Below are 14,503 nucleotides of genomic sequence, written 5' to 3' on the forward strand. Positions count from 1 at the left end.
AGCCTGTAAACGAAGGAATGAACAAATGCTCCTTCTGAGTCAGGGCAATGGACTCAACAGCAAATCCAAAACTCCACTCCGAGGCTGTGAAGTTTCAGTAACGAGGGGAATGAGTGAGAAAGTAATCCTAGAATATGAGTCAGTAGTGGTTTGCCACGATTCTCTGAGCCCAAGTTTAAGTCTAATTAAAAGGTAACTGAGTAAGATTCTGCAGTTTAATGAACACTAGACAGAGTTATTGATTTCTGCCCCAAAGCCCATTTCTCCTGTTTCTTCCCCTCCTCAGTAAATGGCACACTGTCCAAGCAGTGGCTCAGGCCCGAGAACCTCAGGTTAGCCTGGTCATCTCCGTTTGAGTGTCCCCAAACCACCAGCAGGTCTGATGGCTCTTCAGAACACACACTGACTCGCCTGCTTTTTCCATCTCCACTGCACTCACTCTGATCCAGCCACCACCGCCGTGGCACCTCACCTGGACTACTGTGGCATCTTTCCAAGGTCTTCCCACGTCCTCTCTCAGGCCTGCACACCCTCTCCACACAGCAGCTGGAGAGGTCTTTAAAAACAAGTGAATCCGCTCATGCTACACCCCCTTCTTAAAATCCTCCAAGTGTGCCCCATCACACGGAGAATCAAGTCCGAACTCATTACAGTGATGCCCCAAGCCGCCTACACCTTGCCGGCCTGCCTTGTCCCATGTCCCATCATACACCTGCCCCTGTCCCTCTCCATGTTCACCCCCACATCGGGTTCTTCTTCGTAGCTGCTCTCCCATCTGCCTGGAGGCCCTTGCCTGGATTTCACCTGACTGGCTCCTTCTCTGGATATAGGTTTTACATCCCATGACCATCTCTCCTCAGAGAACCCTTCCCCCACCGCAATCTATCCAAGGGTGTTTTCCCTTGACTTGGTTTTATTTCCATCAGAGCGCTCTTCGCTATCTGAAATTATTTTATGTGTTCATTTTTATGTGTTTGGTTTCCTCCCACTAGAACACCAGTCCTTTTCACATACTGAAACTATCATACTCTTTTATTTACTTGTTTTGTTTCTGTCCCCTTCTTGAATGTAAGCTCCAAGAAGGAGAGCCTTATCCAGTTCCCGACTCTATCCTGCCAGCACAGTGCCAGGCACATAGTTGATGCTTATTAAATATTTGTTGAATGAGTAATAGAATGAAGGAGTGAATGAACTTTAAATGTGTCCACACAATGAAGCTGGCTCTTAGAGAAAAGTAAATGTGGCATCAATCACCATTACCATGAATACAGAATAGAAACAGGGAAGATCCAATCCGCACTAACTGGATCATACCTGGATTACTGTACTTGATTCTGGTCACTGCACTACCACGAGGACCAGCAGTGCGGGCAGGAAACTGACCAAGTTGGCACGCGAGGGGAAACTTAGAAGACCAGAGATAATCAGTTGTAGAAATAAGAAATCCTAGGAGGAATAGTGTTGCCATCTTTCAATATCTAAAGAGCTATTGAGAGAAAGAGGGGATTGATTTAGTTTATAGCCCTAAAGGCAGAATCCAGATCTATGGGTATTAGTTTGATAGAGATAGATTCGGCATAGGAAGAAAACGGTCTTTTGACAGCCAGCATTCATAGTAAGGGAAGGGACTAACTACCTCACGAAATGGTGAGCTTTCCATCTAAGAAAGTGTACAAGTGGATAACCAGTTGGCAAGAACCTTCAGGAAGAGATTCAAACAGCAGAAGATGGCCTCCAATATCCCTTTCAACCTTGAGTTGTCTGGAGTTTTATGATATGTAGGGATTGAGTCAAGAAAAAAGATTCTGGCTAACAAGAGTTCTAGAACTTACTTCTCTAGTCACCCTGATAGCAAAAAATATCACCAAAACCAGGTCTACAAATTAAGCTGTGGGAACACTAGCTGAGAGGTATCTCGTGGGCTTGCAGCCATCCCAGAAACATACCGTACAGCTCACTGAATTTGAAATCTGTTGTCTATGTGTGACCATTCAGAACACTGGCTGCCAAATATTGTAATGATCCAAAAAGATGCTTCCATTTCCAGGGGAACATAGACCACACTATCTATTGCACAGTAGCTAAGAATGAACCTGGGTTTGCTTTCTGAAACTCCATCGCTTCCTAACTGTAGGGCCTTGGGCAGAGAAACGAACCCCTCCAACGCGTGACCTCATCTGCAAAAAGGATTTCATTTAAAAAGCGGGGAGGGAGGAATCCAAACAAGAATGGCGCAAATGTGGTAATTAATGGGGCTCTGTGACAGACACACAGACATTCACCACACTATTCTATTTTATGCATGGGAAGCTGCATAATAAAAAGTAAAAAGAGGGGGAGTCTGAAATAGTACCAACCTCATGTAGTAATTGCAGGGCTTAAAGAAATCATCATCATCATTATTATTACAAGGAATTTTTACAAATCCTAGTTATTACCGTTATTACCGGGAATGTTTAAATATCCCATTTAATCATCCCAACAGCCCTCTGAAATGGCGGTAATCATCTCCATTTGGCAGATGAGGAAACTGAAGCTCACATAAGTTAAACAAATCCCGCAGCTGGCACAGGGCTGCAACGCGATCTGAAACCCAGTATCTGACTCCACCATCACAGCTGCCTTGATGTCAAGAATAGCTCCTCGTGTTCTACTTGGTAGAGATCTACGCGGTTATGACATCGCTTATGCATCTAAGGCAGTGGTTTCCCAGCTCGGTTCTCAGTAGCAGAACCTTTTTTTTTTTTCTCCCCAAATGCAGCTTTTACTCAGGACTCCAGGAAGCAAAACCCCAAAAAGCCAAACAGCCCTGTCTGAAGTGGGGATGGGGGCCCAGCAACCAGGCCCCTTGATTCGAGGGTGGCCCCTGAAGCACTCTGGGGTCTGTGAGCATAGTGCGAAAAGCCCATATTTTGAAGCCAGCGACAGCAACAAAACCCCTGAACTCTGAGAATTACATTTAAGGACAGCCTTCTTTGCATAATGCAGCTTTCGGTTTCCTGTCTCTATCACGTGTGATCCTCATTATCGACTCCGTGGTGGACAAGGCAGGGCACATCACCCTTAATTTGCAGATGAAAAAATCAAGGCCAAATGGAGTTAAGCAACTGGCCAAAGGTGCACCAGTTCACTTTTTGGCCAAGAGCAGACTGGAAGTAGAGTCTGTCTCCATTAACTCAGTGTGACCTGGCACAGAGGGTGCCATCTACTGGAAATTGCCACTGACCCTTGGTCCACAAAGTGGACAATCAGCTTCTTGGCCACTGAGAGCTAAGCACAGCCCCAAGGGCCCCCTGCCAAGGCCCTGTCCCAGAGCAGATGGCCATAGGCAGGGGAGAGGGGCTCAGTGCCACTGGAGGGCTGGACAGCAGGACTTTGGCTATAGACAGGCCATTCCCATCCCAGCCATGTCGTGCTGAGCACAGGGCAGGGTACTCAATAATAGCTAAAGAGCGTTCCACCTTCACCTGCAGCCTGAAAGGGGACAGCAGGTAGGGCGCACCTGGGTAGTGGTTATACTTCACCTTTCTTCCTAGCTCTTTCATAGAAATCCCTGAAACCAGACACATTTGATAATTGCCTAAATTATCCCCCACTCTAGCATCTCTGAGCTGAAGAGGAACATGTGTTGGAACAGGCGACACTTAATTATCACTTAGTCTTTAATTAGCACTTAATTATTAACACTTAATCCATCTGTAAAATGGGGACACTAATACCTGCCTCACAGGGACTCTGGGAGGATTAATTAATGTTTGCAGCCCACTTGGAAGACGCCAAACATTGAACAAGGGCTCAGCACTGGCATTAATGACCATGGTGGTTTACTTGCTTTTCCTAATGAGCTCTCCCATCTTCCTCTCCTTGCAGATATCTGTCCCCAACAATATCTGCCCGCCTTTGCCCTGGTGGAGAAACATTTAGCTCTGTGTTTCCCAGACACAGGATTTCCCATCCAGGAAAAGGGCTATTTACAGCCATCTTCCCGCACTTTAATTTTCTATTATGTCCTCTGAATATGTCAATGCCTTCCCAGTAAATATTTTGATGTGCGCTCTTGCAGCGGCTTCTGTGGAGGCTGAATGGGACAGCTGCTCCCTGTATTAGGGAATTCCAGATGTGGTTTTAAACCACCAGACTCATCCGTGCCAATGCGTAGCCTTTGGGGGTTGAGAAAGGGAAGTATCACCCAGTTGCTTCCAGGCAAAGCCACGGGCATCTAACCTTCAGCCCTGGCCAGTGTGGGTTTCCGCCTGTGCAAAATGAAAAATGTCCCCTAGTCTGGCCCTGCACCCAGTAAGTCCAGGACCCAGTCACCTCTCTTATAAAGACTGGACGAAGGACCACAACAGATGGAGGGAAAGTATACAGCCTTTACAGTTTAACCAGACTGAACAATGGGCCAGAACATTCCCCCAGAAGGTCCCACTTCTGCTCTTCCCTCCTCCCTTGGTGCCAGCTACATAGGGGGACACTCACTCTTCTTGGAAGCCGAGCCCGTTGTCTCTTGGAGTCCCAGTCATGGGGGCAGACAGCTGTTCCTTTGAGGTCCTGGGCTGCAAGGCCTCGGGCAGGCCTTGAACTCTCTTCCAGATTTCGTGGCAAGTCTTGTCTAGGCTGTCTTGGGGTGTGTCCTGGTGGATCCAGATGTATCTGGGGAATGGGCCCAGGGCGGAGGGGCGCTTGGCCACCAGGGCCGAGGATGAAGGGAGCCCATTCCCACTGGCCATCCTCCTCCTCTCTTTCCGGAAGCTCCTTTGTCCACCCAGGGTTCCAAGACAGGGGGACCATCCACCACGGCCCCTCATTCACCGGAAGGGGAGAGGAGGAGGGGCAGAAGCAGGTCAGTTCTGTCTGGCTGTTCCTCCAGCAAGGTGACTATGTTCAGAGGCCTTCGATGTGTGTGTGAGTGGTGGCTGGAGGGCAAGTTTCTTCTGGGGAGGGGGAGCTTAGTTTGCTTTGTTTTGATTTGCTCTCTCCTGACTTTTGCCCCCCTCCCCCTCTCCCTTAGAAGAAAATATTTGAAAGTCAACAAAAACCAGTAGCTTAGTAACCGTGGAATCCCCCTGAGCTCAGGAACCAGGCGCCTGGGCGGGCAGAATGACATCTGGGAACAGCTGGAGGGGGAGGGCGCCACAGTCCCTGGCACACCCCCGTCGTGAGGCGCCCCCGACACCTTGCGGAGCCTGTGGCTCAGCCCATTGTCGCCCGCTAAGCCGCGCGGATGGATGGGCGACAGCCCGGCACTGGGCACCTTGCTAGGCGCCGTGGGGGCGGGGACCCGCCATCAGCTCCTCAGTGGGGCCTTCCCAGGGAACCCTGCGCACCGCCGGGGGCCAACGGCCCGCCGGCCCCGCCTAGCTCGCCCCTCTGCCCGCCCGCGTCCCAGTCGCCTGCGCCGCTCCGCCGCCGCCTCGGGCAGGAAGGCCCCCGGGAGTGCGGCCGCCCTCAGCCCGCCCCGGCGCCCCCAGCAGACGCCTGCCGCGCCCCCCGCGCTGGGCTGCGCTCAGCCTCGACCGGCCAGGGGCCCCACGCCAAAACAGGGCGCTGTCTCGGCGGGCCGCGCCGGAGGTGGCAGCTTGGGCCTATTTGCGTGTCGGTGGGTCCCACACCCTCCCAGTCCAGCGCCAGAATGCCTCTGCGGGTTTCAAACGCAACGGCTCGGTGCGCGGGCCGCCCCGGGTTCGGTGCCCAAGGCCCCACGGCGGGGTGGGGGTGGGGGCCCGGAGGACCCTTGCTGCTGTTGGAAGTCGAGGGCGCCGCGTCCCCGCCTGGCCCCGCCGCTCCGTATGAAACCTCCGCGCCTGCCTGGGCCCTTGGCCCTGGGTCGCCTCATTTTACCCCAAACGGCCACTGTGTTGGGAGCTTACCGTGTGCCTAGCGCTGGGCTTTCTGTGTCATATGCAACCTAACAAGCTTGTGAAGTTAGCACCACTGTGCCGCGGGGCCGGAAACCCAGTCTCCGAGTCAGAAAGGGGTGTGTCCAAGGCCCTCTTTCTAGTGGATTCAACCCAGCGCGACCCCCACCCGCCCCAGGCCTGATGCTGAGCGCTCAGCCTTTGAGATCGACCAGTGCCTCCTACGCTGGGGGTGGAGGGTGGGCAGGTAGGAGTGGGGTCAGGGGCTCAGGTGCAGGAAGAAGGGCTAAGTTAGCAGTTTGCCCCCCAGTGGGCTCCCCCCCTCTCACTGGATGGGCTTCGCAGAACTCGGAGCTGACACAGCACCTTCCCCAGGCTCGCTAACCCCACGAATCATTGTTCCTCCCTGGTTTCACCCAGTAAAGGGAGAACCAGATGACTGGAAAGAAGAACGGATGGGAACAGACCAGAGCTGGGTTGAACCCGGACCCTGCCACCACCTAGCTGTGTCACGCCAGCCAATTTTTTGACGTCTCCCATGCTCCCTCCTTGTGGCTGAGCACCTCCTAGTGAGCGTCCGGGCAGGTGAACAAAGCGTCCTGGGGTCCCTGATCTTATGGAGCCTATATTCCAGAGCAGGGAGACAGGTCACAAACTAGCATAGCAAGTAAATAAGCACCAATTGCAGATGAAATAAGGGCCCTGATGGAAACTAACCAACAAAGGGAGGCAAGGGAGGGGGGAATGTGGCAGAATTAGATGGATATCCAGGTAGGCCTCTTCGGGAGCTAAGGTAACATTGGAGATGAGACGGAAGGAAGAGAAGGAACCGTCTTCTGTAAAATGGTGCTGATAAATTATTATTAAAACCACATTTCTGGCACATAGTAGGCACTCAGTAAATATGTGCCGGATGAATTAATGGTATACCATACGTAAAGCACCTGGTGGTACAGTGGGTGCCCAACACACATCCTTGCTGTTTGGAGAAGGCCCGAGTTCCTGGAGATGTTGACTCTCAATTTTGCAATCCGAGCTTCGTTCCCCTTTGATTTTCATTATAAAATTGAAGATGTGCTCCTTTGGGGAAAATTCTGAGGATCTAGACTGAATAAAATTATAGTTAAGAATGTAGAAAACCTTTTAAGATAGTGTATTTAAAGGAAAAGTGATCATTTCTGATGAAATATTAATAGTTCTGAAAATGTCACTCAGTGTTTGTGCTGCTTGGCATTTGGTTGGCTAACACCTATGCTTAGAGCAGTACACCAACAGCCCAGCACTGCCCAGGCCACAGGATTCTGGAAAGTTAGCCAGCTCACTCGCTCCTGCTCTTTCTCCCCTTCAGCAGGAGACTAGGCAACAGGGGCTAAATTGGAAAGGATTGCAAAAATAATAACAATAATAAAATGTAGCAGGGACAGGGAATAAAGATAGGGGCATGTTTCTTGGAGCACACAGCTGAGGTTTCTAGAAGATTCTGCAAGGGAACGCCTGGGTGGCTCAGTCAGTTAAGCATCCAACTTTGGCTCGGCATGATCTCACGGTTCATGAGTTCGAGCCCCACATCAGGCTCTGTGCTGACAGCTTAGAGCCTGGAGCCTGCTTCGGATTCTGTGTCTTCCTCTCTCCTTCTGCCCCTCCCCAGCTTGTGCTTGCTCTTTCTCTCTCTCTCAGAAATAATAAATGAATAAACTTAATAAAAAATAGAAGATTCTACCAAAAAACATAAGTGAAGTAATTAGAAATCGCATAAAACTATGTCCAATATGGTAGCCACTTGCCACATGTGGCTATTTTAATTCTATTTTAATGTAAATAAAGTTAAAAATGGTAGCTGCTTAGTTCCATCAGCCACATTTCAAGCGCCATATGAGGCTGGTGGCTACCATTTTGGACAGCACAGAGAACATTTTCATTGTCCTAAAACACATAGACTCTAGAACCAGACTACCTGGATTCAAATTCCGAGTTCATGTGTTCTGGCGATGTAGATTTAGGCAGGCTACTCTGTGCCCTGGTGTATTAGTTTTCTAGGGCTGCCAGAACAAAGTACCACAAAATGGTGGCTGAAACAATAGAAATTTATCTCTTCACAGTTCTAGAGGCTAGAAGTTCAAGATCAAGGTGTCGGGAAGGTTGGTTCCTGGTGAGGCCTCTCTCATGGGCTCACGGATGGCTGTCTTCTCCCTGTGTCTTCGAATGGTCTTCCCTCTGTGCGCGTCTGTGTCGTCCCCTTATAAGGACACCAGTCATATTGGAGTAGGGCCCACACTAACGATCTCATTTTACCTTTACCACTCTTTGCAGGTTCTATCTCCACTTCTAAGGTATGTGAGGTACTGAGGGTTAGGACTTGAACATATGAATTTGGAGGGACAGCACGTAGCTCACAACACTGGTCTCATCTGTAAAATGGGATGATAAGGAACACCTGCTTGGTAGAATTGTAGATATACTATTACTAATGACTATTTAACACATGGAAAGTCCCTAGAATGCCTGGCACATAAGAGGCACATTAAAGTGCTGTATATTAGTTCCTTTACATTGATTACACTGATTCCTTTACAGTTGATTACATTAAAATGTGTGCTACTGGAGTTTCTAAATAACAGCTTTTGTGCTATGTGTAGAGAGGGAGGACTTTAGCTGTACTGGGGAAATTGCTCTGTGATGGAGGGACAGACTCCAATCATCAACTAAGCCTTTCTAGGCTTGGTTCATTTTTGAGCATCTGCCACGGACCAAGATTGTGCGAGGCGCAGGGCTAGGAGGTAAATAAGACCTCTCTCTAGCTTAGAGACTGTTACAGGCAAGTGAAGGGAGCAAAGCATTCCATAGGTGCTTGGTACACAGCAGATGTGGAGGAAACTGAACTCATTCCATTCTTGTTCAGTATAGGTGGCTGTGTTCCTCCAGCACGTATAGATTTGTGTGCCCAGCACACGAAATGGAGTCTATCACCACTGAGCACTTCACTTCAAGCTCTGGAAAAGGGCAGGGACCAGGCCTGTCTTCAGCACCTTGAGCGGTAGGTTCAATTTGTTTGGACAAATTCTTCAATTACCTGTTACTGCCCTTATTACCCTGGGCAGGTTGTTTAACCTCTGCATACCTCAGTTTGCTCATCTGGGAAACAGGGATAATAAACCTCATAGAGTTGTTTTGTGACTGCTGAGATAATGCAGGTGCACAGCTTAGAACAGGTACCCAGTGGATATTAAGCTATCGTTATTTCGGATTCGGGGATTCTTGCTCTTCTATTTAGAAGCAGGGAATCCTCAGGAAGAAGCAAATCTCCCTCTCTAGTCTCCAGCCCAAACCTCCACTTACCCAGCTTCCATCACTGACACTAATATGGACAGGATGGAGAGCTCATCCAGGTTGGGCGTGGCCTGCACTCTGTGAAGACCTTCATAGGCGCGAAACCGGCTTCCTCCTGTAGGCCCTATCCCTCATCTAACATTTTAAACACACCCACCTCTCACCACAAATATAACTTTTTGGCTGTAAAACAATTTGAAAGGCTTTTTGCCATTTTGCTTTTGAAAATTTTTGGCCATGAGTAATTTATTTCTTTTATGGTTGGCTATGATTTCTTACCCATCTTGGTGACTACCTGGGAAATCTTGCGCAGTGAGAGAAGTCCAACCTGCAAACTGTTATCAAATGAGATGAAATTTTTATGACTACTAAATTCAACAGTTAATGAAGTTGACATAATGTTACATTTTGCATTTAATTGAATATTTACTGATTTTAATGTTGCAGTTTTCTACTTGGTATTGTGGAGCTAATAAAAACATTCTTAGGCTTCAAATTTTCTTGTAGGCTCTTTTAAAAAACCACAGAGAAACCCCTTTTCTTACCAGGCCAATGATGCCTGAATGGGTCAAGCTGCCCAGAGGGGGGCCCATGCATAGGGAGCTCCCAGGTAAATTTCTTGAGCCATGTATCACAGGGACAAGCCTCCCCTGGATATTGTCCCAGCAACTGAACCTGGCCACAGAGTAGCCAGCCATTTCTAGGACTTTGAAAAGGACACCAGAATGCTCTAGAAGCAATGCTATGACGCTGTGACTTCTCTCTCCCAGCAACATCATCAGCAATCCTCACCATTGCCCAGGGAATATCAGCCCTTATTCTTGCCTCCATTCCTTGCCCACATGTGAGGAGATTGTTGAGAGCTTAGGCTGTGGTAGCCAACATACTTGAATTTGAATTCCTGCTCTGCTACTTACTGTGGGGTGGCTTTACACATGCTTAACTTCTCTGGCATTTTATCTTTCATCTGCAAAGTGGTTAAAACAATAGACAGGTTGGGAGGGGGCGAGGTTCAAATAGGGAAACACAAAGTCTCTCAGCACAGTGCCAGGCTTATTGTGTGCCCACAGTAAAAGATACCGATTATTATTATTATTATTATTATCAGCAATTACAGTGAAAATGGTAGCTTATGGGACCTCCATTTAAAGCTAGGAACAAAGAAGGAATGGAGGAAATGGAGGAAAAGAATACGACTTGGTAGTGGTGGGAAAGTAAGGTAGCAAAAAAGTCAGAATGCATTTGGCCTTTTGCTTCCTGCTCTGGCTTTCCCGCCAGACTCATCATGACAGGTACCCCAAGAATTTCTGGGGAGGCTTTATGTGGGATCCTTCTCAGCTACAAGCTTGGTGTTCTGCCCTCCCTTTCATAACTTCCGGGCCAGGATGTTGGTCACCAATATGCATTCGTTTAAGATTTGGACTCGCTGAGTGCTGAGATGATTTGAGGCAGCTTTCAGATTAAAAAGTAAAAATTACAGCATTGAAGAATAAAGCAAGAACTGACTCCGTCTGAAGAAACCAGAAAGAGTTGCTACTCTCAGGCACCTGAATTGGTCAGAACCACGGAGGTAATAAGGTAATAAAACTGAGTTTCCTTATTTGTCAGCTAAAGCAAAAATGGAAACACGTCGGAAGGCAGAGTTTTTATTTTCTGACAGCAGAAAATACACATCTTCATCTGTGGAGACAAAATGTTTCCTGGAAATAACCCCAAGCATGAATTTATCATGAGTCCTTGTGTAAAGGACACTGAGTGACATAGTGGGCAATATATTCAATTCTGTTTCCATAAAGACAGAAATGCCATTAAGTTGGTCAGTTTCTCACATCAGGGTTCTCTGAAGACATAGAGCATAACATTAAATCATAACTCAGAGAAGGCATTTCTTTAAGAAACTCCAATAATGAAGACTAGGGGAGACACCTTTGGGTCCATTCCACAAACATTACTGAGCACCTAGTCAAGCATCCATTCATCCTTCCGGCTAGCCAGCCAGCCAGCCAGCAAAGCTCTACTGAATGCCCACCATGTACCAGGCACTCTAAGTGGCACTGGTGAAGATTGCTTGCAAGAGCTGACACCTGGACCGAGTTCTGAAGGACAAACAGGAGGACACCAGCCACAGCAGGAGGAGGACAGCATTCCAGGCAGAGGGAGCAGCGTGCACAAAGGTCCAAGGCGATGGGGAGAGAGAAAGCATGCTCATCTCAGGAGCACAGGGCCTCCAAATGGCTAGAGCATGAGCGGGTGGGTTGGGGGAGCAGGGAGACAGGGGCTAGAAGAGCAGGCAGGGGCAGGTAACGGAAGCCCCTATTCAGAGAATCTAGCAGGGAGCTTGGCCTTCACTCTGGAGGTCATGGGGAGCCGTCTTGGGAGGGTGTGGGAGCTGTAAAATCAGGGTAGTGCTTTTGAAATCACTGGTGGCAAAGAGGAAGCTACGTTGGATGGGGCGAGAGCAGAGCTGGGGCACTTGTGATGTGGCTGTTGTAAGAAACTGGAAAGAAAGACCGGGAGGGCCCTCACTGGGACCTGGGAGATATTAAGGAGGCAGAATTTAGATGATTTGGGGGCTGCCTGGAGTAGGGACTGAGGGGGTCTGGGATGAGGCCCCAGGTTTCCAGTTCAGGAGCCTGTGGACATGGAGGCACTGAGCACAGAGGCGGGGTGTGGTGACAGGTTAGAGGCAGGGGGAGTCAAGGTGTGAGCAGGCTGGGGCACAGTGTCCTGCGGGACATCCAAGAGGAGAGGATGACAGACACTCTGCAGGTACTAGGGACTCAGACCTTCAGGAGGAGGTTTCTGCCAGAGGCAACTCCCAGCCCACCAGGGTACAGGCGGGACAGTGAGAAATCTGACAATTACAGAGCCCAGAGAGTGCAGAAGGGAGGTTCTCCGCCCTCTCCCCCCACCCCCCCACCCCCCCCCCCCCCCCGCCCTTCTGCCAGCATCCTGGGCCTCAGGAGTGCTGCAGAAGCCTCACTCTGTCTCCTGGACAGGGCCACCTCTCACCTGCCTTTCTCCCTAAACTAGGCCCGGAGCCCTCCTCCTTTCCATCCCATGCTCTATCTCTCCCAGAGTAATCAGTCATGCTTTGTTGTTGAACTCCTTCCTCAATAAACTATCAACACCATGAGGGCAGGGCCTACTGGCCAGGCCTTATTCTTCTTCGTATTTGTTACCTCAGCACCCAGCATGGAACCTGGCATGCAGATTAATGTTTCAGACATGAACAAATGAATGAGTGAGTGAGGAGTAAGCCACTGATTACAGACAAAAACACGAAGGGATGTGTAAGGGTACTGCTAGCTGCTGTGACATGCTCCCAATATTTCAGTGGCTTCATGCTGTTAGAGATCATTTCTCAGGGGCACCGGGGTGGCTCGATGGGTTGAGCACCCAACTTCAGCTCAGGTCATGATCTCATGGTTTGTGAGTTCAAGCCCCATGTCGGGCTCTGTGCTGATGGCTCAGAGCCTGGAGCCTGCTTCCGATTCTGTGTCTCCCTCTCTCCCTGCCCCTCCCCCACCTACACTCTGTGTCTCTCAAAAATAAAATAAACCTTAAAAAAATGTTTAAAAAGATCCTTTCTCAGATAAGGGTGTGTTTCCGGTGTCCCTGTTGGGTGGTAATTTTCCTCCACACAGTGATTTGGGATCCAAGCTTCTTCCAGCTTGTGGCTCTGCCGTCCCCAAGGGACCCACATGCTCAGCCAGCAGATGGAGGAGGAAGGATGAGAGGGTTTTATGGGGTTAGCCTTGCAGTGGCTCACACCACTTCTGCTTACATTCTTTTGGCTGGCACCTTGTTTCATGACTTCACCCAACTACAAAGGGGACTGGAAAATGTAGGCACTTCTAAGTGACACTTCAGCACTATTGACATTTTGGGCTGAGTAATTTCGGGGGGTGCGGGAGATCTTCCCTGGGCATTGTAGGATGTTTTGCAGCATCCCTGACTTCTACCCCCTAGATGCCAGTAGCACTCTCCAGCTGTGACAGCCAAAGAAGGTTGCAGACATTGTCAAGTGTCCCCCGGGTGGGGGGGGGGCAATATTGCCCCTGATTGAGAACAGTGCTGTGTGCCATGGAAGGTGAAGCATGCGTTTTTTGAGATCCAGCTAGCTGGCCATGCTGCAAGGGGCATCCAGCAGGGGGAGTGGGGCGCGGTTAGGAAAGGCTACCTGGGGGAGGCGACACTTGAGCTGAGTGATGGCTAGGACCATTTACTCCACACAGTGAGAAAAGAATGGTAGTGCAGTCAGAAGAAACAGCATGAGTAAAGGCACGGAGGCGTGATAGCAGAGGTGACTAGAGCTTCAAGTACAGACGACAGCCTAGAATAGCCCTTGTTCTGTGCATTATGGCCTCTGACAAGCTGAGAATTCTGCCCTCTTTTGCCACTGATGTGAGCGCTGTCCCTTGCCTTGTATCACAAGCACATTTTTCTATAAGAAATGTTAAAATTTGGTGGCCCCAGCATTTGGTGGCCCTGGAGGAAGGGCTGACTATGGGCCCTTCTCACTTCCCCCTCCTGGATTCTGTGGTCCATAGCCTCATCACGCTTTGTTCTGGGCTTTTCCTTTCTCAACCCTTGCTGTCACCATTCCCTGGGAAGCAGATCACTGTCATCTCCACAGTGACAGCCTTGCTCTTGGGAAATACTAGCTTCTGTCTGATCATGTTCATGATTTCAAATCCCCACCCTCCACTCAGACCCCAGGCTTTTCCTTTGAGCCCTTGCCTTTGTAGCCCTTCTCTGCAGTCCTGCTCACCCCTCAACATCCATTTCTGCCCTCACTATTTACAGCATCGTATTTGCCCACCTCCCACCCCTGGGCTTCAGAAAGCTCCTTCATTTTCTTCTTGGGTCAGAATGAAAATTTCAGGGCATCAAGTCTACAGCCCCTGTTTGAATCAGGCTGAATTCTCCAGCGCATCAGGTCTTGTTTTCATTCTAAAATGAACTCTGATCTTATCTAGATATTAAGCTTATCTTGGCGAGTCACTATACTGCATTGGGCTTTTTTTGCAACATGATATCGTGGAGACATCTTGACCCGTGGCTGCCTATTGCTCTGGGGAGAACGGAAGGGGCATGTAGGAAGCCAGCCCCCAGGAACTGGGCTGAGAGCCACACTCTCCTAGGCTACAGGGCAGAGGGTTGTTATCACCTCTTGGACTCCTGCCTCTCCCTTGCCCTGCAAATGTTCCTGAGGCTCCCATCTCTGCCTGTGCCCACATCACTTCCAGCAAAGACTACTGCGGTAACCTCCCCAGTGCACTCCACTTTTCTGCCCTGTCCTTCCCAACTCTTCC

General features: G+C 49.5%; 1 protein-coding gene across 1 annotated transcript in view; it reads right to left on the bottom strand.

Moving 5' to 3' along the window:
- CUNH1orf94 (chromosome unknown C1orf94 homolog) overlaps positions 1–4,808 on the bottom strand; it is a 36,861-nt gene extending 32,053 nt beyond the window's left edge. The window contains exon 1 of the mRNA XM_047085807.1: positions 4,480–4,808. Coding sequence (XP_046941763.1) covers positions 4,480–4,808 — 329 coding nt within the window. The remainder of the gene's footprint in view (positions 1–4,479) is intronic.
- Between the last annotated feature and the right edge of the window lie 9,695 nt (positions 4,809–14,503).

Source organism: Lynx rufus, unplaced genomic scaffold (assembly GCF_022079265.1).
Source record: "Lynx rufus isolate CCGP_SWC_20201006 ecotype Redwood Valley unplaced genomic scaffold, mLynRuf1.p SCAF_2, whole genome shotgun sequence".
NCBI lineage: Eukaryota > Metazoa > Chordata > Mammalia > Carnivora > Felidae > Lynx > Lynx rufus.